The sequence below is a fragment of the Schistocerca americana genome, chromosome 5 (genome assembly GCF_021461395.2).
Source record: "Schistocerca americana isolate TAMUIC-IGC-003095 chromosome 5, iqSchAmer2.1, whole genome shotgun sequence".
NCBI lineage: Eukaryota > Metazoa > Arthropoda > Insecta > Orthoptera > Acrididae > Schistocerca > Schistocerca americana.
This window is the reverse complement of record NC_060123.1, coordinates 416,226,678-416,253,332: the sequence shown is the minus strand read 5'-3', so window position 1 is coordinate 416,253,332 and position 26,655 is coordinate 416,226,678. Positions and strand designations below refer to the sequence as shown.

The 26,655-nt window shown below is 36.5% G+C and overlaps 1 protein-coding gene across 1 annotated transcript in view; it reads right to left on the bottom strand.

Moving 5' to 3' along the window:
- Positions 1-26,655, bottom strand: part of LOC124615771 (lysosomal acid glucosylceramidase-like) — a 240,052-nt gene that overhangs the window by 80,811 nt on the left and 132,586 nt on the right. The window contains exons 6-7 of the mRNA XM_047143870.1: positions 22,908-23,068; positions 20,739-20,976 (exon numbers count right to left, since the gene is read on the bottom strand). Coding sequence (XP_046999826.1) covers positions 20,739-20,976; positions 22,908-23,068 — 399 coding nt within the window. The remainder of the gene's footprint in view (positions 1-20,738; positions 20,977-22,907; positions 23,069-26,655) is intronic.

Below are 26,655 nucleotides of genomic sequence, written 5' to 3'. Positions count from 1 at the left end.
TTACAATCAAGTAATGAGTTAACACAAAGAACATCATTATCTTGAGAAATGGCTTGAAATGTATTTTCATTTGTTATTTATTGTTATGTCTTCCTCTGCAATTAAATGTCCTTGTAATTACATTTCTAATTAACTCTCCAATTGTTTACATCTCACAGTTTTGCAATTTCAGAATTTGAGGCTTTATTTGTAACTTTCTTGTACGCAGTCAGATAAAGCAGAAGATTTGTGATACCATTACATGTTAGTAACCAAATCCAAACTGTAATTAATTATGTAACTAAAATAATGTGAGAGGCATTATTGTAATTAAAGTTCACAATGATTTTCTTATGGAAAACTAAAGATATTACTAGAAAAGATTGTTATTCAAATACAGGGTGATTCAAAAAGAATACCACAACTTTAGGAATTTAAAACTCTGCAAAGACAAAAGGCAGAGCTAAGCACTATCTGTCGGTGAATTAAGGGAGCTATAAAGTTTCATTTAGTTGTACATTTGTCCGCTTGAGGCGCTGTTGACTAGGCGTCAGCGTCAGTTGATGCTAAGATGGCGACCGTTCAACAGAAAGCTTTTTGTGTTATTGAGTATGGCAGAAGTGAATCGACGACAGTTGCTCAGCGTGCATTTCGAACGAAGTATGGTGTTAAACCTCCTGATAGGTGGTGTATTAAATGTTGGTATAAACAGTTTACAGAGGATGGGTGTTTGTGCAAAGGGAAAAGTTCTGGACGGCCGAGAACGAGTGATGAAAATGTAGCACGCATCCAGCAAGCATTTGTTCGCAGCCCAGGAAAATCGACTCGCAGAGCTAGCAGAGAGCTGCAAATTCCACAATCAACTGTATGGAGAGTCCTACGAAAAAGGTTAGTTATGAAACCTTATCGTCTGAAATTGGTTCAAGCACTGTCTGCAGCTGATAAGATTAAAATAATCGATTTCTGTGATTTTATCCTTGCTCAAATGGAAACAGATGAATCTTTCGTTTCAAAGATTGTGTTTAGTGATGAAGCAACTTTCCACACTAACGGGAAAGTCAACCGTCACAATGTCTGTATATGGGGCACTGAGAATCCGCGGGAAACAACTCAGTATGAACGTGACTCGCCTAAGGTGAACGTTTTCTGTGCCATTTCAGCCAATAAAGTTTTTGGTCCCTTTTTCTTTGAAGGTGCTACTGTAACTGGACTACAGTGTCTGGAGATGTTAGAGAATTGGCTGTTCCCTCAGCTCGAACAAGAAGCACAACAATTCATATTTCAGCAGGATGGAGTGCCACCACATTGGCACTTATCTGTCCGTAACGACCTGAACGTCAACTACCTGAGGCCATGGATCGGCCGCCAGGCAGCCCGTGACAGAGCACTTCATCACTGGCCTCCATGAAGCCCTGATCTTACCCCCTGCGATTTTTTCTTATGGGGGTATGTTAAGGATATGGTGTTTCGGCCACCTCTCCCAGCCACCATTGATGATTTGAAACGAGAAATAACAGCAGCTATCCAAACTGTTACGCCTGATATGCTACAGAGAGTGTGGAACGAGTTGGAGTATCGGGTTGATATTGCTCGAGTGTCTGGAGGGAGCCATATTGAACATCTCTGAACTTGTTTTTGAGTGAAAAAAAACCTTTTTAAATACTCTTTGTAATGATGTATAACAGAAGGTTATATTATGTTTCTTTCATTAAATACACATTTTTAAAGTTGTGGTATTCTTTTTTAATCACCCTGTACTGTATTTTATACCTTATTTGGCTGTAACATCAGTTTCTTTACATTTAGAAAATTTTAATTGTAACATTGAAATTATACAAGATTAATAATGGAACATTTTGTGAGCAGTTGTTAAAATTCTATATAAGGGAAAGCAGAGAGGCTGTGAGTCAGTCAGTTGTTGTTGTTGAGTCTGCTTGAGAGTCTGTTTGTCAAAGAGATCAGTGATGTCTGTGAAGTGCTTTGTTTAATCATGTTGAGAATGCAGTTCTGTTGTCAATAAATAATGAGAAGTTGCAAATTTATTTTCTTTCATCAAAATGAACTCCATGAAAAGTTAAGTAATTTTAAGTAACAATTAAGAAGAATGTAGAATCGTTGCAATTGGTGGAGGAGCCGGGATCGATGTTTGAAATGTGGAAATATTTTTAACAAGTGACTGTTTCAGGTGAATATAAGACAAATGTCAGGCATAAATTGTCTTGAAAAATTTTGTGTTATGGATGCGCAGAACAAATGGATGTAGCCACATGGGAAGAGTTGGTGTGGATAAAAAGGACCAAATTATTGGACACCACCACAACAATCAGACAAATAACAGTTTATTTTCTTAATTAGTGTTTTTGTGAAAGTGACAATCATTTTTGTGTGGGAAGTTTTTATATTTTGAAATTTACTATGGCCAATAACGACAAGGTAAAAATGAGTGAGGAACCAATGGAAAACACTTCAGACCTAGGAGCAAGTATCATTGAACTGTCGCCCAATAGTAATCAAAGTGGAGATTGAAGCTTCTGTGGAGTGGGTACCAGTGAAAATGTAACCACGAGTACTCCAATTGTGCAGGGACGAGTTGGTAGAGATGATTTGTTAATGTTATTAATGCAGCATATGAAAGAAGCTAAGGAACAGATGGGACAGATTAGGCAAGAAGTGAAGAAACAGATGGGACAGATAAGGCAGGATACTAGTAAGATAAGGCAAATCCAGGATGGTTTAGCAGCACTAAAAATTACTGTTCAGCCAGGGCAGGGTGAACTCAATACTCGTGTAGGAGCGTTAGAAGGAAGGTTAGAGATAATAGAAACTAACTTCCCACAAGAGTTGTCCAAAAACAAGGAGAGTGTAGTGGTTAAAAAAAAAAAAAAAAAAAAAAAAAAAAAAAAAAAAAAAAAAAAAAAAAAAAGAAAAAGGAAAAAAGGTTGAAAATGTGGGAAGAAATGGTGAATAAAAAGGGGGTTTTAAAATCGTAAAGGACCGTGCAAAAAGGAAAGAATGAAATGCAAATCGGACTTCGTATTACAGAAAAGCTATAGTTGGGGTGGTCCTTGTGGCGTTTTTGAGCAAAAGTTAAACCAATTTCCACTACAAAACTTACTGAAAAGAAACAGAGAATAACAAAATGTAACTGACAGGGGGAAGTGGCATAGATGAGAGATCATCCTTTACCAGGTTAACTTGTCTCCTTTCGGGCGGCGTCCAGGTCTTCAAAAATCTCCTTCATTTCTGCATGAAAAGTTTGCTCCAAAATCTTGCAATAGTCCAGGAATCACTAATTTATACCAATTAAAATCATCTTGATACTGTATGCAATTTAATTTACTTTGCTACTTCCATCCTCCGAATTTCTTAACAACTTCCACAACATGTCTACACATTAAAATCAGATCAAGACTAGCTAACAAGTTTTTTTTTTTTTTTTACATCAGCATCAGATCACGTCTGCCTTCAGCTTCGGCTAACAAGAGACAATTGAAAACGGATAGAAAACAAAAAAGGTTACAATTTTGGTATTTTCTCTGCCGTCGAGCGCTCATACCGCTGCGACGGGATATTTTTATCTGAGGGAACGAGTGTAGCGCGGCGAAACTCAAAGTCCCGCTACAAGAGATTGAAAAATTAGATGAACATGTAGAAGTAGAAAATTAGAAACTGAAAGTAGAGGTTGTCCAGACTAGGAGAACTTTAGAAGAAAAAGTAGAATCTTACAAAAGGAACTCTGAGTCAAAACTTACAGACATTACTAATAAAATAAGTAGTGTAGAACTGAAGTGTGATGAAAAATTAGATTTGTGTAAAAATAACATTGTACATTTAAGCAAGAAAATTGTAGAATTACAAGAGGGTGTAGCTCAAAGAAATTTTGTTAGGATCATTAATTGTGTATGGGGTGGCATACCTTCAAAATGCTTTCCAGGAGATGGGAAATTGCATCCTGTTGATTTTTTACAGCGTTGTCAAGATAATTTTAGTAATGAAATGACCAATGTTAAAATTAAATTTCTTAAGAGATTTTTGGATGGAGGAGCAATCTCATGGGCCAATCAGAATGTTAATTCTACCATGTCATATGATGAATTTGAGAGAAAGTTTTTAAATAAGTTTGATCAGAATCTGAGCAAGTTGGGATTAAAAGTGAGTTTTTGAATGGTCAAATGTATAGGGAAGGCGATGGCAACTTGTAGTGTTTTTGTGAAAACCAATTGTGGAAATTAGTACACCCAGACAAACCTTTTGATGAACTAATACAAATAGATGCCTTAAAAAGGAGATTACTGAAAAGAGTACAGTAGAAGTTGATTTATGGACCAAACAACTCTGTGGATCAGTTCTTGAGATATGTAGATAAGTTGGATAGAGTCTTTGAGAGAAATGAGAGGTTACGTGATGGCAGATTTGGCAATCAACCATCTGGGGGAGGGGGGGGGGGGCGGGGGGGAAGGGGGTGGAGTGACAATGAAGATCAGAATGATAATAGTGGTTACAATAGAAATGGGAACAGATGAATCAACCATAGTAATGGGGATGGAAACAGAGGGCATGACAACAGGGAGAGACCTCAGGAGAAAGGCAACAACAATTAGATAATCACCAATCAAGATGGGACAATTTAAACTGATGGACACTTCATTGGGAGCCTGTCAGTTTGGGGTGAGAAATAAGTACTGAAATCAGGCTAAACACCACTGGCCTAGAGACATAAAAAATAATTACAGAAGACAGAATAATCAAAGATATTGGAGTGGAAATGACAGAACTAATGTAAGAAGAGCACATCAGATTGGCAAATTACAGTTTGACAGTAAATTCTGTAAAAGCGTGAATGAAAGGGTTGTTGAAGATAGGAGTAATAGCATCTGTAAGAATGTTGAAGAAGTTCCGTTAGAGTAGGAAACTATTTCAAGTCTATATAAACAGTGTGGCAAAGAAGTTTTTGAAGAAAATGTTGGTTCTTATGGTAATCTTGATGAGTTTGGATTAAGTAAATTAATGGAGGAAGAATCTATCACTGTTAATCACTTAAGTGATGATACTTGAACTGGTGTACTTGTCAACAATTCTGGTGATCATTGTAAAGATGTTGTAGAAGTCTCTAGTATTGGAGATGGTAGCATGTGTGGTAATATTGATAATGAAAGTGTCAGTAGTAATGATAAATGGGAGGAAGAATTAGACGGCGTGGTTTATATGAAGGTTAAAGAAGATTTAATTAATGGTGAAGAAGACGATATCAGTAGTATTTGTGAAGAATATGAGAACCAGATTGTACCAATGGAAACTGGGACGGTATCATCAGATAAGAAACATGTGGACAGACATTATGATTTAGATGTGATGCTAGAAACTTTATGGGATACTTACAAGGGTTATAGTGACAGAGGCAGAGTAAAAAGAGTCATCGAGGTTATTTGTGAAGAACTGCATTCCAACTGGGAAGGTAGAAGCAATAAACAGGCTTACAGTGAGATCAGTTCTGGTAAAAGTAAACAATGTGTGAAAGAGGGACATGACATCAAGCAATCATCTGATGTAGCTCTAAGCAAAATTCAGACAAGTAAGAGAAATTGTGCAGAAAAAAATGGTGTAAACAATTTGGACTTTAGAGAGAGTGAGGGTGATTTGTTGCATGAAGATGAGGAAAACACGAAGGAAAAAGTTTTAGGTTGCCCATATATATGTATAAAAGTTGCAAATTATGAGGGAGTTTGCCTCTTAGACACAGGTAGTCATGTCTGTGCCACTTCTGAAAAATTTAGAGACCAGATAAGACATAGTGCTGACTTTGAAGAATATCCTGTTATTGGAATCAAAATTAAGGGAGCAACTGGTATTCACAGTAAAGTTGTAAGCAGGCAAGCCTTAATATCTTTCACAGTTAATAATGTACAGTATAATCAAGGATGTTTTGTTGTACCTGACCTCAATGAAAACATTTTGTTCAGAGTGAATTGGATAAAAGGAGTAAATGCACTGGAATAACAAAAAGTTAAAACTCACCAACCAAAAGACAGATGTAACACATGTGACTAAACTAATTATCCAAAATTGCCTAGAGAACAATTTTCAGATTAGAAGAAGGATTTTTGCAAATGAGAAGATTGACATTAACAAGGAAGACAATGAAGAAGCATGCAGTGAAGACAAGTATGCTGAATTAGTGGCCACCAAACTAAAGGAAGCTGGGAGTCTAGACAAAGAACAGGCAGATCAATTAGGTAGTTTGTTGTGGGAATACAAATATGTGTTTAATGAGAAACCTGGAAAAGTGAAAAAACTTTGAATGTAGACTTAAACTAAAATCTCACAAACCATTTTTCATTAAACCCTATGGCATACCCATACCAAAAAGAAAAGCTGTAGAGAAAGAACTACAAAAGATGGAAGAGTGGGAAGTAATCGAAAGGTGCAAAAGCACATACAGTAACCTGTTGATGGTAGTTTCCAAATGTGATGGTGGAGTAAGACTTGTGCTCGATTCAAGACATTTAAACAAATACCTTGAGAGGGAATCTGATCACCCTGAGAATATAGATGAGTTATTACATAAGTTGGAACATACAAAATACATGTCTAGCATAGACTTAACAGCTGGTTTCCATTAGGTACCATTGGAGATTCAGTCTAGAAAATATACCGCATTTTTGTATGGAGGAAGTTGTTATTGCTATTGTGTTGTATCATATTGCCTCAATGTATCAGCTGCAGAATTTATCAAAGCATTGGATTTTGCGCTAGGAAAAGAACTATTAAGCAAAATAATTCTTTATGTTGAAGACATACTTGTTACAGGAAAGAGTTGAGAAGAACATATACGTTTGTTGGGTGAAGTGTGTTACAGATTGAGAGAGGGAGAAGTGTCATTAAAACTACAGAAGTGCAAATCTGGAGTTAAACAGCTCAAACTTTTAGGCCATACCATCTCAGAACAAGTAATCTTCCCTGATGAAGAAAAACTTGAAGCCATTGCAAAATTTCCTGCACCTAAGACTAAGAAACAACTTAAATCATTCTATGGAATTTGTGGCTACTACTGGAAATTTGTCAGCAATCAAGCTTTAAATGCATCATGTTTGAGCAACTTGTTGAAGAAGAACACCATTTGGGTGTTGGACAGGGGTTCTCAGGAAGCATTCAACAACATCAAGAAACAGATGTGCAATAGTAAAATGTTATACACACCTGATCTTACAGAGCCATTTTGGATTATAACTGACAGCAGTGACTTCGGACTGGGATCTCATTTGTTCCAAGAAAAAATTGTAGATGGTGTGATGGAGCATAGATCAACAGATTTTGCAAATAGAACTTTGCAAAAACATGAGAAGTCATATAATGTCACCGAAAAAGGATTGTTAGCAGTCTATTGGGCTTTCACCAAGTTCAAGAATTACTTATCAGGATATCAAGTAGTATTATACACAGACCATAAGGCTTTGATCTATATATAAGAGTGTACTCTGCAGGATAACCAGGTGGGCACTATTCCTCCAGCAGTTCAACTATACAGTAAAGTGTATAAAAAGTGAAGAAAATCCAATTGCTGATGCTCTATCAAGATTGCCAATTGGGGGAGAAGGTGAGAATAACAGTGATGAATGTGAAAAGGAATTTTGGATTATGTATCTAAAAGGGGTGAAAGATGAGAATGAAATCAGGAAAATTTGTAATGACATCCGTAGATATCAGAACCATGATTCCAACTAGAAGTTAGTTAAAAGTTATCTGGGTAAGAGAGAATATGAGGAAGTAGAGCAGTATTACAAAGTGCACAAGGGTATACTTTTCAGTAGATACAGTGCAGGCAGTGATACTTGGAGATTGTGTTGGCCAGAGCAGCATATCAAAATATTGATAAAGTATGTACATGAGAGTTTCGGACATAGTGGGACACTGAAATGTATCCAAAAGATCCAAGAAAATGTATATATTTTTACAATATTGCCAGTAGAGTGAGAAAGTAATTATCCACATGTGACAGGTGCCAGAGGGTAAAAGTTAGTAATCAAACCTGCAAAAGATATATGCAAAACATCTTGCCAAAAGAACAACTACAACTTGCAGCAGTTGATCTTTATGGATCATTGCCTAAGGCTAAAGGAGGATTTTGTTACATATTTGTCATGGTAGATCTTTTTTCAAAATTCATTAAACTATATCCATTGAAGAAACCAACAAGTATGAACATTATTTTGAAAATTAGAAGAGACTATTTCACAAAGGTAGGAAAACTAAAGAGCATACATTCTGACAACGGAGCACAATTTACTTCCAAACTTTGAAAAACATTTATTGAGGAGGAGAAAATATACTGTATTCAGACATCTGCTTACTACCCATCAGGCAATCTGGCTGAACGTTAAATGAGAGAAATAGGGAGATTATTCACAACTTATTGCAACAAAAATTGTTGGATAGAGTATGTAGACAGCTTCGAAGATAAACTGAACAGCTTACAACATTCGTCTACTGGGTTCTCCCCATATGAAATAATGTATTACGAGAAACCACAAAATCTGATCAACAACTTAATTGTATTCCCAGCATATAAGGCTTTGCGTTCACAGGAAACAGAAGAAATAGTCTGGAAAGTATGGAACAATAGGGGAAACTGAGAAAAAACAAACATGATAATAAGTAGAAACCTACAAATTTTAAAATTTATAATCTGGTCCTGGTGAAAACACATGAAAAATCCAAGATTATAAGTAATGAATTAAAGAAATTCTTTGACATCTATATTGGTCCATTCAAAATTCAATCTATGCCACACCCAAATGCCTACAGATTAGCCTCAGGAGGAAACATCTTTGTGTCAAGTGCGTAGAGAGCACTAGGTCTCTAAGCTATGTAGCATTCTACTTTTCTTCTTTTCGTTTTCGGATGCTACATCTTTTACTCATCTATAAACCTGTAATAAAGTTAGTTATCTCTTACTGAAAATACTATCCATTCTCGGTAGTGTAAGTTTTCTGTACATAATATGACTATTATGTGACATTATTTGAGCAATAATTTGAAAATGTAAGTTGTGTACTAAATTTGACTTTCTTACAGTAGTGATTGACCAATAATTTATAATTATTTTGTAACTCTAAAGATGTGTAAATAAGCATGTCAGACAATAGTTACTACTATAACAGAAACATAAGTGAAAAAGATATTTTAAAACTAGTTCATGAGAAATGAGTTGTGTACAACATAGTGAGAAAGTTCTGACAGCTTTGTAGAGATGAGGATGATAATAGGTTAAAGTGTGTACTATGTATATAATGAGTATTGTAAGTATTGTTAAGAAACTACTTTCTGGCTATCACACTCTGCGGACAATCTGTATTAGTAAGTAATGTTTACATTTCCTGTGCATGATACAAGCTTTATGAACCTGTGATGATGTTCAGGAGGTAATTGGTGGGACAATATATAGTCCTGGGAGTAAAAGACAATTTTCTAGATCCATATGTGTGTGTACTGTACTGTGTATAATATTTATTGATAAGTTAGTGTTAGCATTTTCATGACATTATAGAATTTGGGAGTATATAAGATAATGGAGACTATTGTAGTTATATTACGTAAAGCATGTATTTGGTTTGTGGGAAGGGATAGCATGAAGTAGTTCAAAGGTGGTTCTATGAGAATTACAGGCATGGACATGATTTTATGAATTTGCTAATGAGATGAACAAATGGACAACTGTAATTATGTACATGTTTTATTAAATGGACAAGTTGCAATGTGCCATAAGACATTTTGTGAAAAGTTTGTTATTACAAAATGGTGTAATGATGAGCAGTCTCTGAGCTCGTTTGATATGATAAAGAGTTAAATGAGAACTGGAGGGGGATCAAATATATTGTATAGTGGAATATACTGAAATATTAATCAAAAAGAAAGGATACATATAATTCATTTTTGGTTCATTGACTTCAGTCTGTATATAGCTAAATCTTTACAGTTTAGAGACGTTTAATTTTGCGTGATTTTGTTTGTAAATATTCTAGTTGTATAGGGTAATATGTGAATGCTATTGATATATTCATACCTGATGTGACCTTAATTGTAACCTACATTAGTACTTTTGAGAAATGAGTGCATCCCTGTTCCTACCTAGAGAACTGTATTAGTAAGTAATGTTTACATTTCCTGTGCATGATATTAGCTTTATGAACCTGTGATGATGTTCAGGAGGTAATTGGTGGGACAATATATAGTCCTTACCTCACCTGGAAGTGAAAATTAAAAAAATGTGAAACTAATAAGGGACTGTCCTATTGCAGCGTAGAGACTGCCAGAAAAAGAGGGGTTGCAGATGCAAGTTGGACAGCATGAACGGACTGATGATTGTGAGCTGCCAATTCGTTAAGAAGTGCAATGTGAACCAGTGACTGGAGTGACAGCTAAGAAAAGAAAACAAGAAAACTTCGATTTTTTTCAAAGTTGTGTTTATGTATTTAGCAGCCATTCATACAAGTAATGCTTGCAAGAGAGGCTGGGAAGGGGGGGGGGGGGGGGGGGATAACAATACAGCCTTCCCCAAAATTCATATGAAATGTCTGAGTCCACCTTCTTTTTTTTTTTTTTATATGCATCCAGATAGTTATCAGACAATTTACTGCTTCCTAAGGCCTTGTATGTATGTCTTTTTATGTATCATTATATTCTATTTGATAAAAAAAAGAACTTGATATTCATTGCGAAGGGGTATGGAATGTTCTAGAGGAACACATATTCTCAGCATTATCAAGAGATTGTTGTCATTAACAAAATTATGTACAAATGCTGGATTGAATGTATAATAAAGAAATTGAAGGAATAAACCTTTGGCACAAAATATTAAAATGCTGTGGAAGTGTTGGCAAAGGGCACCTCTAATTACCATAATTACAATCAAGTAATGAGTTAACACAAAGAACTTCATTATCTTGAGAAATGACTTGAAAGTTATGAGCAAGCGATGTATTTCCATTTGTTATTTATTTTTATATCTTCCTCTGCATTTAATAGTCCTAGTAATTACATTTCTAATTAACTCTCAAATTGTTTACATCCCAAAATTTTGCAATTTCAAAATTTGAGGCTATATTTGTAACTTTCTTGTATCCGGTTAGATAAAAGTAAGATTTGTGATGCCATTACATGTTAGTAATCAAATCCAAACTGTAATTAATTATGTAACTAAAATGATATGAGAGACATTATTGTGATTAAAGTTCAGAATGATTTAGAATGATTTGCTTATGGAAAACTAAAGATATTACTAGAAAAGATTGTTATTCAAATATTGTATTGTATACCTTATTCGGCTGTAACATCAATTTCTTTATGTTTTGTAAATTTTAATTATAACATTTAAATTATACAAAATTAATAATGGAATATTTTGTGAGCGACTGTTAAAATTCTATATAAGGGAAAGCAGCGAGCCTGTGAGTCAGTCAGTTCTTATTGTTGAGTCTGCTTGAGAGTCTGTTTGTAAAAGAGATCAGTGATGTCTGTGAAGTGTTTTGCTTAAACGTGTCAAGAATGCAGTTCTGTTGTCAATAAATAATAAGAAGTTGCAAATTTATTTTCTTTTATCAAAATGAACACCAGGAAAAGGTTAAGTAATTTTAAGTAATGATTAAGAAGAATGTAGCATCATTACACAGTTCCAGTACAACATCTGAGGTGGTAGATGTCTAGCTTTGTGGTTCTCTCATCATCATCAATCAAGCCATGTATCTGAACCCAGAAAATATGCAGGACACTACCCAGTGTGCTGGGTCTGATATTGGATCCACAGCCTTCTTTCCACCAGTGGCAAGAGGCAAGTGCAAGCCACCATTGCTTTCTGCTGCTGGATCTGAGAAGGCTTTTCTACCATCATGAGCATCCAGAACTGCACCACAGTCTTCAGACCAGGCCATGCCCATCTCATCCTTCGCACACCAGCCAGGACAGTTTTTGACCTATGGGCCAATTCAAGGGGAGAAGAATCTTGTACTCCCACTGAATGTACCTTTAGAGCACTCGATATAATTAAACATATGTCCAGCAATATCACTAGGCAAGATGCAAAAGGATACAACCTGGCATCAGGTTTCATGGAAAAACAAGTAAGGTCTGCCCCAGGCTGCCACAACCTCATTAATCAAAACCAGGTAATGCTCACAGCAATTTTTTTTTTTTTTTTTTTTTTTTTTTTTTTTTTTTTTTTTTTTTCATCTACTAATGGTGAGGCTTTACTTTACGGTTTTCTCCCAGACTGTGATTTTGACTTTGTTTTTACCTACTGTAAACTTTTTGCTAATGGAGGACTGCTTTCACTTGTTGATGGTTGGTGTTTTCAGTGAATGAAATGATAGCACATGGGTGACCAAAAGCATGGTTTGCATCAAAGTGCTCCCTAGTTGAACCAACAAACTGTGTTCTCCAGCAATGACATGCACATTATTCAACAAACTTTTAAACTACTGTATTGACCACCAGGTATTCACCTCCTGAAGCCTTTTGTTTTGTGTATTTACAGAAGAATCAGAAACTATTACTTTCTGTGACTTAAATTTATATGAATTGTGCTTAATAAAATCTGTATTGTGGAAGAAGCAGATTTACAAATTATATGGTCTTGACCATATAAGAAACAAAGCTAAACAAACTATTAACAATTTAAGCTTTCAGTCAAAAGGCCTTCTTCATAAACAGAAAGCACACACACACACAAGCACAACTCACTACACATATGACAAGACCACTGTCTCTAGCCACTGTGGCCTGACTCAGTCATGTTTGTGTGATTTGTGCTTGTGTGAATGTGTGTGTGCCTTCTATGTCTGAAGAAGGCCATTTGGATGAAAGCTTAAATGTTCAGTGGTCTTTTCATTGTTCCTGTCTGTGACCCAGTTGTTCCCCTATGTGGTCAGAAGAAATCTATCTCTTTGATAATATTGTTATTATTCAAGAAATAAAGATACACATTTTTTAAGACAAACTGCTGTCAAGCCACAAAAAATTCATAAGGCAAACTCTTAAACTTAGGAAACAAATGAACAACAATGCAATCTGGCATTTTGCTATCCTAGGTAAGGCATTCTGGAAACAAATCAGTATTTTATTTTATTTATTTTTATTTTTATTTCATCTACATATTTAAAAGATCTGAGAAAAATTCTTCAAGTCATAGTGTAATTTGCAACTCCATCTTGAGTTATGACTGTGATATATATAATTCAATTTTGTAGTGAGAAAGATTGTCAGTTATAAAGGTCATAATTGAATAAATGTATTGTAAAGTGGTGGTCAGCACCCCTCTTTTTAATACGAGTACAGCAGGAGGTTCTTGTAGGCACTTCACACTCAATTCTGAAGACCTTTTCCCATATGGTAAATACATTTTAATGCTAATGTGTCACCCTAAAAGGCCTCTGTGGATGGAATTAATCAAAATAGGCAGACTTTGAGATACTGATATCCAAAGTATTGAGAATTATCCAAATGGTACACACTGCTGAATGCAGTTGTTTCAATATTTAGAGGATGTGATGTTTCCATCTACTCTTGTTATTTAAGCTTACCAGACAAAAAATTAATCACTTCAAGGAGACATCATTTTAATACCATATAACACCATCTCTAGCCTGAATTCAGTGAGGAGCAGAGTCCATAACTTTCTTCACGTATGCTATATCCAGCTGAAGCAACTTATTTGAGGATCACATCCTCTAGAGTTACCAAATTATGTGGATGTTGTTGCTACATTACACCAACTGCTCCAAACAGCACCCCACATTTTCTAAGGGAGTAGGTAATTTAGTGGGACAACCAAGATAGAATAGTGCGTTTGATTGTTTGTCAAGCAAGGAAAATGTGTGTGCACCTCTGCGCACACAGTTATAGACATTTAGAAACGTGGGAGTGTGTATGCAGCACACACAACATATAATTGTAGAATAAAGGACAATACTTGCTTTCCAAAAATGTTGAAGAAAACATCTTAGTTTATTTTCATGGTAACTTGAATGACTGGGTCATGTTAATGCATGAATATCTCTCCTAAAATATAAAATATCACAGAAGCACCTTCATCATCAACTACACCCTAAACACATCATAGACAAAATGCCTCATTTGGTTGTTGGTGCACTCAACACCTTTCAGCATTTAAAAAGGTAAAATAGCAACTTTTTGGACACCATCACATGCCTCAAGTCAGCTACTGTCCAGTTTCTGTGTTGTTTGGACCACTGAAGATATACGGCTCAGAGATAAATGGTCTTTTGCAGGGCAACTGACATCACATGACTATTTCAAGCAGTTTCTTTGCGATTTTTGTTTGGAAAGTGGTTGAGTTGGATGTGAATTCAGTGAACAGCAGCAGTTCCTGTGACGTTTCATACCAACTGTCATTGATAAAACATGACACTTGTGTTTGTCCCAGTAAGGTTAGAATCTTTTTACAACTACTATTCTTATGTAATTTTGCATAACTGCAATTGGTACACTATTCCTGGTAGACCAATGGAGAGTCTGCACTATACACCAACAAAGCAGTCAACTTCATTCACAGTGTGCTGGTTCCCTTACACATACCACTTCACTGCCATGACTGCAGTGGAGGGTCATATGGTAACATGGTACAGTGTGCTACTGACCTTCTGGTGCAGTAAGAATCTCCTGTTGGCTTTTATGCTCAGCATAGCACTGGATGTAGTCGGTTTTTCTGTGAAGTATTGTTAGCAAATTTACTGTGAACCTATTCAGAATATCTGCAAACATCTGGCTGGCTTAGTCTGTAGAGCAGTGAGCAATTTGTTAATAGTGACAGTGGCCATGTTATTTAAAAATATTCTGAAGTAAGTTGCTTGCTTTGTTAGAGGACAAATGTAGCTTCACACATACACTCACACACACACACATACACACACACACACACACACACACACACACACACACACACACACATTGCCTTTGGGTTAAGATTTTAGCCAGTTACTCACTTGTCCTCTGATTCCATTTCTCAAGGAATGTCATGTGACTGGAAAAGTCAAAGACTTTTGAAAGAAATATGTGAAACAGAAATGTCTTCTTGTGTGAGTATTCCAAAACATTATTTGTCACTTTAAAACATTATTTGTCACTTTAAATGCAGAAGTAGGTTTCTGAATGGAATACTGGTTTTTACAAACAATATGGAAGCTGTCAAGATACTTCACAGTTCTGGCAGACAGTCATTTTTCAAAGACTTTAGATAATGTTGTCAAAAGAGAGATGGAATGATATGTAACTCCTGCACCACTGGATTTTTTTGTAAACGGACTTCATAGCTGCAGATTTCAATGTGTCATGGACCACATCTTGAGTCACTGAAGTTTTGGGAATTTAAATCAAAACTTTACTTCACTGATTATTGCAAGCTTCTAGCAATTTACCTGAAATATTGTCTACAGTTACTGGTCTTTTGCTTCTTAAAGAAGTCATAGTCTTTCTTATTTCATTTACTGTTGTGAGAGCTGTACTTATCTGTTCTAATGAGACAGGGAAATGTTCTTTCTGTAATTATGTGGATGGTGGGGTTTCGGGTTCCGCTGGATAGGTCAGGAGTCCACTACACGCAGCAAGTGGCTACACGGGTTGCAGGGGTTGTGTGGCGTGGACTGGGCGGTTTTTTAGGTTAGATGGCCTCGGGCAAGTACAGAAAGGGCAACAGCCTCAAAGGGTGCGGGGCAAAGTCAGGACATGCGGGGGCCAAGCAGCAATCGGTATTGTAATTGTAAACTGTCGAAGCTGCATTGGTAAAGTACCGGAACTTCAAGCGCTGATAGAAAGCACCGAAGCTGAAATCGTTATAGGTACAGAAAGTTGGTTGAAGCCAGAGATAAATTTTGCCAAAATTTTTACAAAGGCACAGACGGTGTTTAGAAAGGACAGATTGCATGCAACCGGTGGTGGCGTTTTTGTCGCTGTTAGTAGTAGTTTATCCTGTAGTGAAGTAGAGGTGGATAGTTCCTGTGAATTATTATGGGTGGAGGTTACACTCAACAACCGAGCTAGGTTAATAGTTGGCTCCTTTTACCGACCTCCCGACTCAGCAGCATTAGTGGCACAACAACTGAGAGAAAATTTGGAATACATTTCATAGAAATTTTCTCTGCATGTTATAGTCTTAGGTGGAGATTTCAATTTACCAGTTATAGACTGGGACACTCAGATGTTTCGGACAGGTGGTACGGACAGAGCATCGAGTGACATCATACTGAGTGCACTATCCGAAAATTACCTCGAGCAATTAAACAGAGAACCGTCTCGTGGAGATAACATCTTGGACCTACTGATAACAAACAGACCTGAACTTTTCGACTCTGTAAGTGCAGAACAGGGAATCAGTGATCATAAGGCCATTGCAGCATCCCTGAATATGGAAGTTAATAGGAATATAAAAAAAGGGAGGAAGGTTTATCTGTTTAGCAAGAGTAATAGAAGGCAGATTTCAGAATACCTAACAGATCAAAATGAAAATTTCTGTTCTGACACTGACAATGTTGAGTGTTTATGGAAAAAGTTCAAGGCAATCGTAAAATGCGTTTTAGACAGGTACGTGCCGAGTAAAACTGTGAGGGACGGGAAAAACCCACCGTGGTTCAACAACAAAGTTAGGATACTACTGCGAAAGCAAAGAGAGCTTCACTCCAAGTGTAAATGCAGCCAAAACCTCTCAGACAAACAGAAGCTAAATGAGGTCAAAGTTAGCGTAAGGAGGGCTATGCGTGAAGTGTTCAGTGAATTCGAAAGTAAAATTCTATGTACCAACTTGACAGAAAATCCTAGGAAGTTCTGGTCTTACGTTAAATCAGTAAGTGGCTCGAAACAGCATATCCAGACACTCTGGGATGATGATGGCATTAAACAGAGGATGACACATGTAAAGCTGAAATACTAAACACCTTTTTCCAAAGCTGTTTCACAGAGGAAGACCGCACTACAGTTCCTTCTCTAAATCCTCGCACAAACAAAAAAATGGCTGACATCGAAATAAGTGTCCAAGGAATCGAAAAGCAACTGGAATCACTCAACAGAGGAAAGTCCACTGGACCTGACGGTATACCAATTTGATTCTACACAGAGTACGTGAAAGAACTTGTCCCCCTTCTAACAGCCGTGTACCACAAGTCTCTAGAGGAACGGAAGGTTCCAAATGATTGGAAAAGAGCACAAGTAGTCCCAGTCTTCAAGAAGGGTCGTTGAGCAGATGCGCAAAACTATAGACCTATATCTCTCACATTGATCTGTTGTAGAATTTTAGAACATGTTTTTTGCTGACGTATCATGTCGTTTTTGGAAACCCAGAATCTACTCTGTAGGAATCAACATGGATTCCGGAAAAAGCGATCGTGTAAGACCCAACTCGCTTTATTTGTTCATGAGATCCAGAAAATATTAGATACAGGCTCCCAGGTAGATGCTATTTTCCTTGACTTCTGGAAGGTGTTCGATACAGTTCCGCACTGTCGCCTGATAAACAAAGTAAGAGCCTACGGAATATCAGACCAGCTGTGTGACAGGATTGAAGAGTTTTTAGCAAACAGAACACAGCATGTTGTTATCAATGGAGAGACATCTACAGACGTTAAAGTAACCTCTGGCGTGCCACCGGAGAGTGTTATGGGACCATTGCTTTTCACAATATATATAAATGACCTAGTAGATAGTGTCAGAAGTTCCATGCGGCTTTTCGCAGATGATGCTGTAGTATACAGAGAAGTTGCAGCATTAGAAAATTGTAGCGAAATGCAGGAAGATCTGCAGTGGATAGGCACTTGGTGCAATGAGTGGCAACTGACCCTTAACATAGACAAATGTAATGTATTGCAAATACATAGAAAGAAGGATCTTTTATTGTATGATTATATGGTAGCAGAACGAACACTGGTAGCAGCTACTTCTGTAAAATATCTGGGAGTATGCATGCGGAACGATTTGAAGTGGAATGATCAAATAAAATTAATTGTTGGTAAGGCGGGTACCAGGTTGAGATTCATTGGGAGAGTCCTTAGAAAATGTAGTCCATCAACAAAGGAGGTGGCTTACAAAACACTTGTTCAACCTATACTTGAGTATTGCTCATCAGTGTGGGATCCGTACCAGATCGGGTTGATGGAGGAGATAGAGAAGATCCAAAGAAGAGCAGCGCGTTTCGTCACAGGGTTATTTGGTAACTGTGATAGCGTTACGGAGATGTTTAGCAAACTCAAGTGGCAGACTCTGCAAGAGAGGGGCTCTGCATCGCGGTGTAGCTTGCTCGCCAGGTTTTGAGAGGGTGCGTTTCTGGATGAGGTATCGAATACATTGCTTCCCCCTACTTATACCTCCCGAGGAGATCACGAATGTAAAATTAGAGAGATTCGAGCATGCACGGAGGGTTTCAGACAGTTGTTCTTCCCACGAACCATACGCGACTGGAACAGAAAAGGGAGGTAATGACAGTGGCACATAAAGTGCCCTCCGTCACACACCGTTGGGTGACTTGCGGAGTATAAATGTAGATGTAGATGTAGATGTAGAATTTAGTGGACCCAAGTGGATTGTAAATCCACATGTGAGATGGATAGTGAAGCAGTCAACATTAGATATGAAGACCACCCAGTATATGATCCAAACACAATACGTAATCTACTCAGTAAGTACTCTAATTTTGATCAATCAGCCTCTGTCATAGGTGTGCAAGCTGAGGCATCAAATTATTTCACACAGCATTTGATATAATTTATGGAGATGAATTAACAGGAGACATTTAACATAATACAAAAGCTAAATTACCAAAAATCTTCTGGATCTGACAGTATCCTCAGCAAGGAGGTAAGGAAATGTGTGCATGAAATGACCAACACATTACGTTTCTTGTTAACTGTAGCATTAAAGAAAAAATATAGTATCCAAGTGCCTTGAAAACAAATGTGACAGAGCTAATGCATAAGAAATTATGTAAGAAAGATGTTTCAAATTGCAGACCAATATCATTATTCCAAGCCCGAAGTAAAATATTTGAGGCTGTTATCTTATTTCAGATCATTATCTTCTTCTCAAGGCATGAAGTGCTCACAATTTAGGTAAGACTTAAGCATTATCACTGCTGGTATCAAATTCTTTCATGAAGTACACAATACTATGAAACACGGATTGAACACTGATGGCATATTTCTAGAGTTGAGCAAAACTTTTGATTTGGTAAACTTTGTGCTTCTCTTGAGGAGAGTGAGGGAATACAATATAAAGCAAGCATCAATGAAACTTTTAGTCTCATATACAATGAATCAGAAACAGGGTAACAAACTTAAACATTAAACTGATGGTAAGATAAATAATATTGAATTTCCCTTCAACTTAAACATTATACATTACACTGACAAAACCTAGTCTTATTCTATGGCAAAGACTCTGAAGAACTGGATTCTTCTGCAGCTAACAGGGTATTAAAAATAAATAGGATACATATTTCCAAGATGTAGGACTAAAAACCAATGTAAGCAAATCACTGCTTCTAACATTTGCAACTGGCAACTCATATTACTCAAGTGTAAATGATGTACGTGGTATAATTACAGCTGAAGTGGACAACTGTAAATTCCTTGATGTCCATGGTGATTGAAATCGCTGATGGATAAGCCATACTACATTGAGCATGGTAAAACAAGTCAGAAACTGTACATTAAAAATCGTGAAAATTATGTATTATCGGATAATCTATCCCTGTCTTAATTACTACATTGAAGTATGGGTGTATGCTGCAGACACACAACTTAACAGGGTACTGCTACCACAAAAAAGGGAGATAAATTTATTGATGGATTCCACATAAGAGAATCTCATCATGAAGATCTCATATAGCACAGATACTTCACAGTCTGTTCCTTGTGCCTCTATGAATTAAGTACTTTTTGGTCTGTTAGCAAAATGAAGTAATAAAACGTAGTATGAATGTCAAAAACACCAACTGCAATTATAATTCTCCTTCAGACAAAGAACAAAAGTAAAAATTAGACTAGAGTCCATACATCAGTGACTGATATGGCACAATAAGCTGCCACAGTCTCTGGAAACAGGAAACCTTTGCCTCTTCACGTCAACGTCATACCTCATTAAAAAAAAAAAAAAAAAAAAAAAAAAAAAAAAAAAAAGTAAATTCACTCAAAGACTTATAAAATAACACAAATAAAATATATTTAGAACACCACATAACTGGAGAGATAAAACATGTACTAAGTAAGTGGTGGCAGGAGGACACAGACATGCAAAGGTTATGGAATTTCACAAGCTTTCAGAACCAGTGGCTCCTTCTTTTGGCAGAAGGGTTGAAGAGGAAGAAAGGGAGCTGAAGAAAGAGGTCTGGTGAGGTTCAGGAGATGGGGAGGGTTTGGAAAAGTCATCCAGAACCCCAGGTCAGGCAAGACTTACAAGATAAGATGAGAAGGAAATAAGACATAAAATATTTTAAGGTTTTTATGAATAAAAATGCAATTTTATAAAAATGTAAATGTGGTACAAAGATCTCTGGTTTTATAAAAATTAGGACTGCTTCTGGTTGTAAATTAATTATACTTGTAATGCTAATATTTGTAAATATTGTAATGAATTTGATATGTACTATTGATTCTTTTAATTATTAGTGCATGTAATACTAAAACCATTGTATATGACATACACAATATATTATACTCATTACTCCAAGTAAAATTTGTAAATATATAAATTTCATTGCAGGTATATACCTTGTCTACCACCCAAGGCACATACGGGCGTTGATCATCAAGAAGAAGAATCTTAACATTGCTGTGTTGGGAAGCACGCAGTGAAGGACCCAAATTTTCAACAGTCCACTTTCTTAGTCCTTGTGGTGTCCATCCAAGTGAGTTAATCAGTATTATAATAATTATACCATTTGCTGGTTCGTTTCCTGTAGACACTGCCCAAAACTCAATACCATTTTCTTTGTAGGCATCAAGGAATCTGGGAAATCATAATGAAGCAAAAGACTAAAATTTATAAGAGCATCTAATTTACAAATGAAAATATGATATGCAGAAAAATGAATGTAAGAAAAATTATATTTCACAGTATGATACTATGATGAACAAAGAAATATATGAAAAGTGAAATTTATCTCTGTAATGATGTTAGGTCTAATATAATCAAACAATTGAAACTCCAGGTAGGTAAACAATGTAGGAGAACACAAATTGCTACTTACCATAAATAGACATGTCAAGTTTCAGACAGGCAATTTTAAAAGACACTTTCATTAAGCTTTTGGCCAATGCCTTCATCAGTAAAAGAGAGACACACACTATTCATACACACAAGCAAGCACACCTCATGCACACAGAACCACCAACTCAAGCATCTCGGGCCGGAATGCAACTATAATGTGGGATGCAAGCAGAAATCTAGAGGTGGCGGGAAAGGTAGAGGAATTGTAGTGTATGGGTAGGATCCCTATTCATCACTGTTGATACCACCGCCCTATACACGAACATCCCTCATGGCCATGGTCTTACCGCTACTGAACACTGCCTTTCATGACATCCTTCAGACTCCAAACCCACTACCTTATTTCTTATATACCTTACGTATTTTATCCTAATCCACAGCTACTTTTCATATGAAAGGAAGGTATATAAACAAATCCACAGAGCAGCCATGGACACCCGCATTGCACCCTCCTATACCAACCTTTTTATGGGCCACCTTCCTAGCTTTTCAAAACATGAAACTGCCAATCTGGTTCAGGTTCATTGATGATATCTTAATGCTCTGGACTCAGGGCCAAGACACCCTGTCTTCGTTCCTTCACAACTTCAGCACCTTCTCTCCCATTCGGTTCGTGTGGTTCTTGTCAACCCAGCATGCCACCTTCCTATGTGTTGACCTCCTCCTCTCTGATGGCTCCATCCACACCTCTGTCCACATTAAACCCACAAAACACCAACAGTACCTGCATGTTGACAGCTGTCATTCCTTTCACACCAAAAAATCTCTCCCATACAGCCTGGTCAGTATGCTGAGGTTATCACCAAAGCCTTCATAGACAGGCACTATCCCCCAGACCTAGTCTGCAAACAGATCTCCCATGCCATTTCCCCCCACATCCCCCAATCCCCCCACCACCCCCAAGAACCAGCCACAAAGGAGTGTCCCCTTCATTAACCAGTACTATCCTGGACTGGAACAACTGAACCACATCCTACACCAGAGCTTCAGTTAACTATCATCATGCCCTGAAATGAGGGTCATCCTACTCAAGATATTTCCCACCCTTCCTAAAGGGGTGTACCATCATTCACTCAACCTCCACAACATCCTAGTCCATCCCTGTGCCACTCTCAACCCCAACCGCTTGCCACAAGGATCATAGTCCTGTGGAAGACCCAGGTGCAAAACGTGCCCAATCCACCCACCGGGCACTTTCTATTCCAGTCCTGTATTGGGCTAATTGTACAGCATTACTTGTAGCCTGACAAGGCACAAACAGATTTTATGAATTTTACAATAGTTAGTTATTAATTAGATTCTAACAACCTCCTCTCCTCGGCAATGTATTTGATGACTCAATCCACATCTTTGAAGGTTCGACCTGAAGCTATGTTTTATGGAACATGATTCATGAATTAATAGTTGTACGAGTACATTAAATTACATATGAACAAGAGTCCTATTTCCATAGTTAAGGTAAGAAGTTTCACATATTACTTAAACACTGCAAATGAATGTTAACAAATGATCTGTTTAGCACTAACTGATTGTTTCCTTAATATCTGTGTTTCCTTTTTTACTGTTTTACTATTCAAATACATTTTTTCATGTTATCAGATGTATTAGCCACAAGTTTCTCTTTAGCTACAAACAAAAATTTTATGATTATTAAATTGAAAGATACTGACTTTATATGGTAATCAGCCCATGTCTGGTAATACTGGTCCAGGAGAAGAGAGGCACCCATCAAATCATGGTTTGTTTTCATCCATATGGGTGGACTCCATGCTGCTGCTTTCAACTTCAGGGTTTGATTCCTTAGATTCTGGGCCCATTTAATCAAAGGCATCTGTGAAAGACAACATTATGTAAATCAAGTCATATGTGATCAATTTATCATAGTATTATTCTACGAAAGAGTCATTTATTTGTCTCTGAATACAATAATACCATGCAGTTCTGTACAAATTTTGTATATTAAAATCCTCTGGTTTTGATAAAACTTGTCAACAAATGACTCAACATTTCTCAATATTATCCAACTGTTACAACTTTGTTGTTAGTCACTTTGTTGTCATAAGAATGAAAGGAGACTATGCAATAATAAGTGGGTTATGAATATGAGTACAGTGTCAGTTCAGGAAGAGCATATAAACTCATTGTAAAAGCTCTTTTAAGAGACATGATACTTAACACGTTACTCCTTAGCTTTCTGCCACAGCGAAAGCAGTTGAAATTAAAGGCTATCAAGAGATAAGGTGACAAACAGTAAGGGCTATCAAAAGCTAAAGCTAACAACTATTAACACTTATAAAATGTTTAACCTTGAGTTATACTTCTAGAGCTAACCCTTTCAGAAATGAATTTTTTTCTGTAAGAAGGAACACTTTGGAATGCTGTAATGCCTTTTACATGAACCTTTTAATGATTTTAGAAGCATAGTGTAGTTAAATGTGAACTCTTTTACACACACAATACATATAAAATTCACCATGTTTTTAGATTAGATTAGATTAGATTTACTTTCATTCCAATTGATCCGTAGTGAGGAGGTCCTCCAGGATGTGGAACATGTCAGAAAAACAACAATACATGACAAATATTTAAACTAAAACAAATAAGCTAATGTACCATTCCACAGGTCCCAAGTGGAATGATCGTCATTTTTTAATGAACACTAAGAGTCATTTTACAAATACTATTGCACTGAATTTAAAATAAAAAAGTTTTTTATTTATTTATAAGGTAAGAAACATGTAATACAACTACTGTAATACTTATTTACAATGAACACATTACAGCACTGAAATGGTGCAGAAGTTAGATTATACTTACACACACACACACACACACACACACACACACACACACACACACACACACAAATTTTCAGTGAACACATTATTGCACTGAAATTGTGCAGAAGTTATGTTGTACTTATATACAAATCAGTTGGTTTCCCTCAGAAATTCATCAATGGAGTAGAAGGAGTTGGCCACCAATAAATCCTTTAGGCTTCTCTTAAACTGAATTTCATTGGTTGTTAAGCTTTTTATGGCTGCTGGCAAGTTATTGAAAATGTGTGTTCCTGAATAATGCACACCTTTTTGTACAAGACTAAGTGACTTTAAATCCTTGTGAAGATTATTCTTATTTCTAGTATTGATTCCATGAATTGAGCTGTTGGTTTGAAAAAGTGATATATTTTTAATGACAAATTTCATTAAGGAATAAATATATTGGGAAGCTGTAGTTAGTATCCCTAGTTCCCTAAACAGGCTTCTGCAGGATGTTCTTGAGTTCACACCACATATAATTCTTACTGCACGTTTTTGTGCCCGGAAAACTTTAGCTTGGCTTGATGAATTACCCCAGAAAATAATCCCATATGACATTATGGAATGAAAGTAAGCATAGTATGCCAGCTTTTTCATTTTTATATCCCCTATGTCTGACAAAATTCGCATTGCAAACAGAGATTTGTTAAGACGCTTCAGCAGTTCTGTGGTGTGCTCCTCCCAGTTGAATTTATTATCAAGCTGTAATCCCAAGAATTTAACACCGTCCACTTCTTCTATCTTCTTGTCATCATATGTTAGACATATACTCTTGGGACACCCCTTACAAGTTCTGAACTGCATGTAGTGTGTTTTTTCAAAGTTTAGTGACAAAGAATTGGCTAGGAACCAGTGATTAATGTCTACAAATATTTTATTGGCTGATCTTTCTAAGACTACACTTGATTTGCTATTTATTGCAATGTTTGTATCATCAGCAAACAAAACAAACTTGGCATCTGGTAATGTTACTGATGAAAGGTCATTGATATACACAAGAAAAAGTAAGGGCCCCAAAATGGAACCTTGTGGGACCCCACATGTAATTAGTTCCCAGTTGGATGATGCCTGATAGCTTGATACATGTCTCTTTCCTAATAACACCCTTTGTTTCCTGCCAGAGATATAAGATTTGAACCATTTTGCAGCATTTCCTGTTACATTATAATATTCTAGTTTACTTAAAAGGATATTGTGATTTACACAGTCAAATGCCTTTGACAGATCACAAAATATACCAGTTGCCTGCAATTTTTTGTCTAATGAATTAAGTACATTTTCACTGTAAGTGTAGATAGCCTTCTCAATATCAGAACCTTTTAGAAATCCAAACTGTGACTTTGACAGTATGTTATTTGAGATAAGATGGTTATAAAGACGACTGTACATTACTTTTTCGAAAATTTTTGAGAATGCTGGCAACAGTGAAATTGGACGGAAATTTGATGCTATTTCTTTATCTCCCTTCTTAAACAGTGGCTTAACTTCAGCATATTTCAGCCATTCGGGAAATATTCCACTGATAAACGACTGGTTACACAGATAGCTTAATATGTTACTTAGCTCAGAATCACATTCTTTAATTAACTTTGTTGATGTTTCATCATACCCACTAGATGTTTTTGATTTTAAAGATTTTATGATGGACATTATTTCTGTTGGGGTAGTGAGGGTCAAATTCATATTATGGAAGTTACTTGAAATGTCTGGTCTAAGGTAATCCATAGCAGCATCTACCGAACCTGACAACCCCATCTTTTCAGTAACAGTTATAAAATGTTTGTTAAAAAGTTCTGCTACACTATACACATCTGTCACCAATGCATCATTTACTCTTAATGCTATTTGTTCCTCTTCATGTCTGGTTCTACCGGTCTCCTCCTTCACTATATCCCATATTGTCTTTATTTTGTTATCTGATATGACTATCTTTTCCTTGTAATATATTTGCTTTGACATCCGTATTACAGTCTTTAATATTTTGCAGTATTTCTTATAATGTGCTATAGCATCAACATTGGAAATGTTTCGGATTGACAGATACAGTTTTCTTTTTGTTTTACAAGATACCCCTATTCCTCGAGTAATCCATGGCTTCTTTGTAGACTTTGCTCTAACCTTGGTAAGTTTTGGGGGAAAGCAGTGTTCAAATAAGGTAAGCACTTTATTAGCAAAAATGTTATATTTTTCATTCATGCCATGAGCACTGTAAACATCAGTCCAGTGAATGTCTCTGAGGAGTGTCCTAAAATAATCAATTTTTGGCTTACTGATTACCCTCGTGAGCTCAGATTTAACAGATTTTATATCCTGTTCAGTATTAACATTTAACAGAAGGAACTGCATGTCATGGTCTGAGAGGCCATTGACTATTGGTTTTGTAATATAATTTTGTTCATTTGACTTTTCTATAAAGATATTATCAATGGCTGTTTGTGAGCAAGTGGTTATCCTAGTGGGGAACTTTACTGTGGGAATTAAGTTGAATGATAGTGTTACTAACTCAAATAGGTTCTTATTGGGAGAGTCTTTAAGGAAATCTACATTGAAATCACCAGCAACCACTATTTCTTTGTTTTTGGTTGTTAAATGGGCCAGT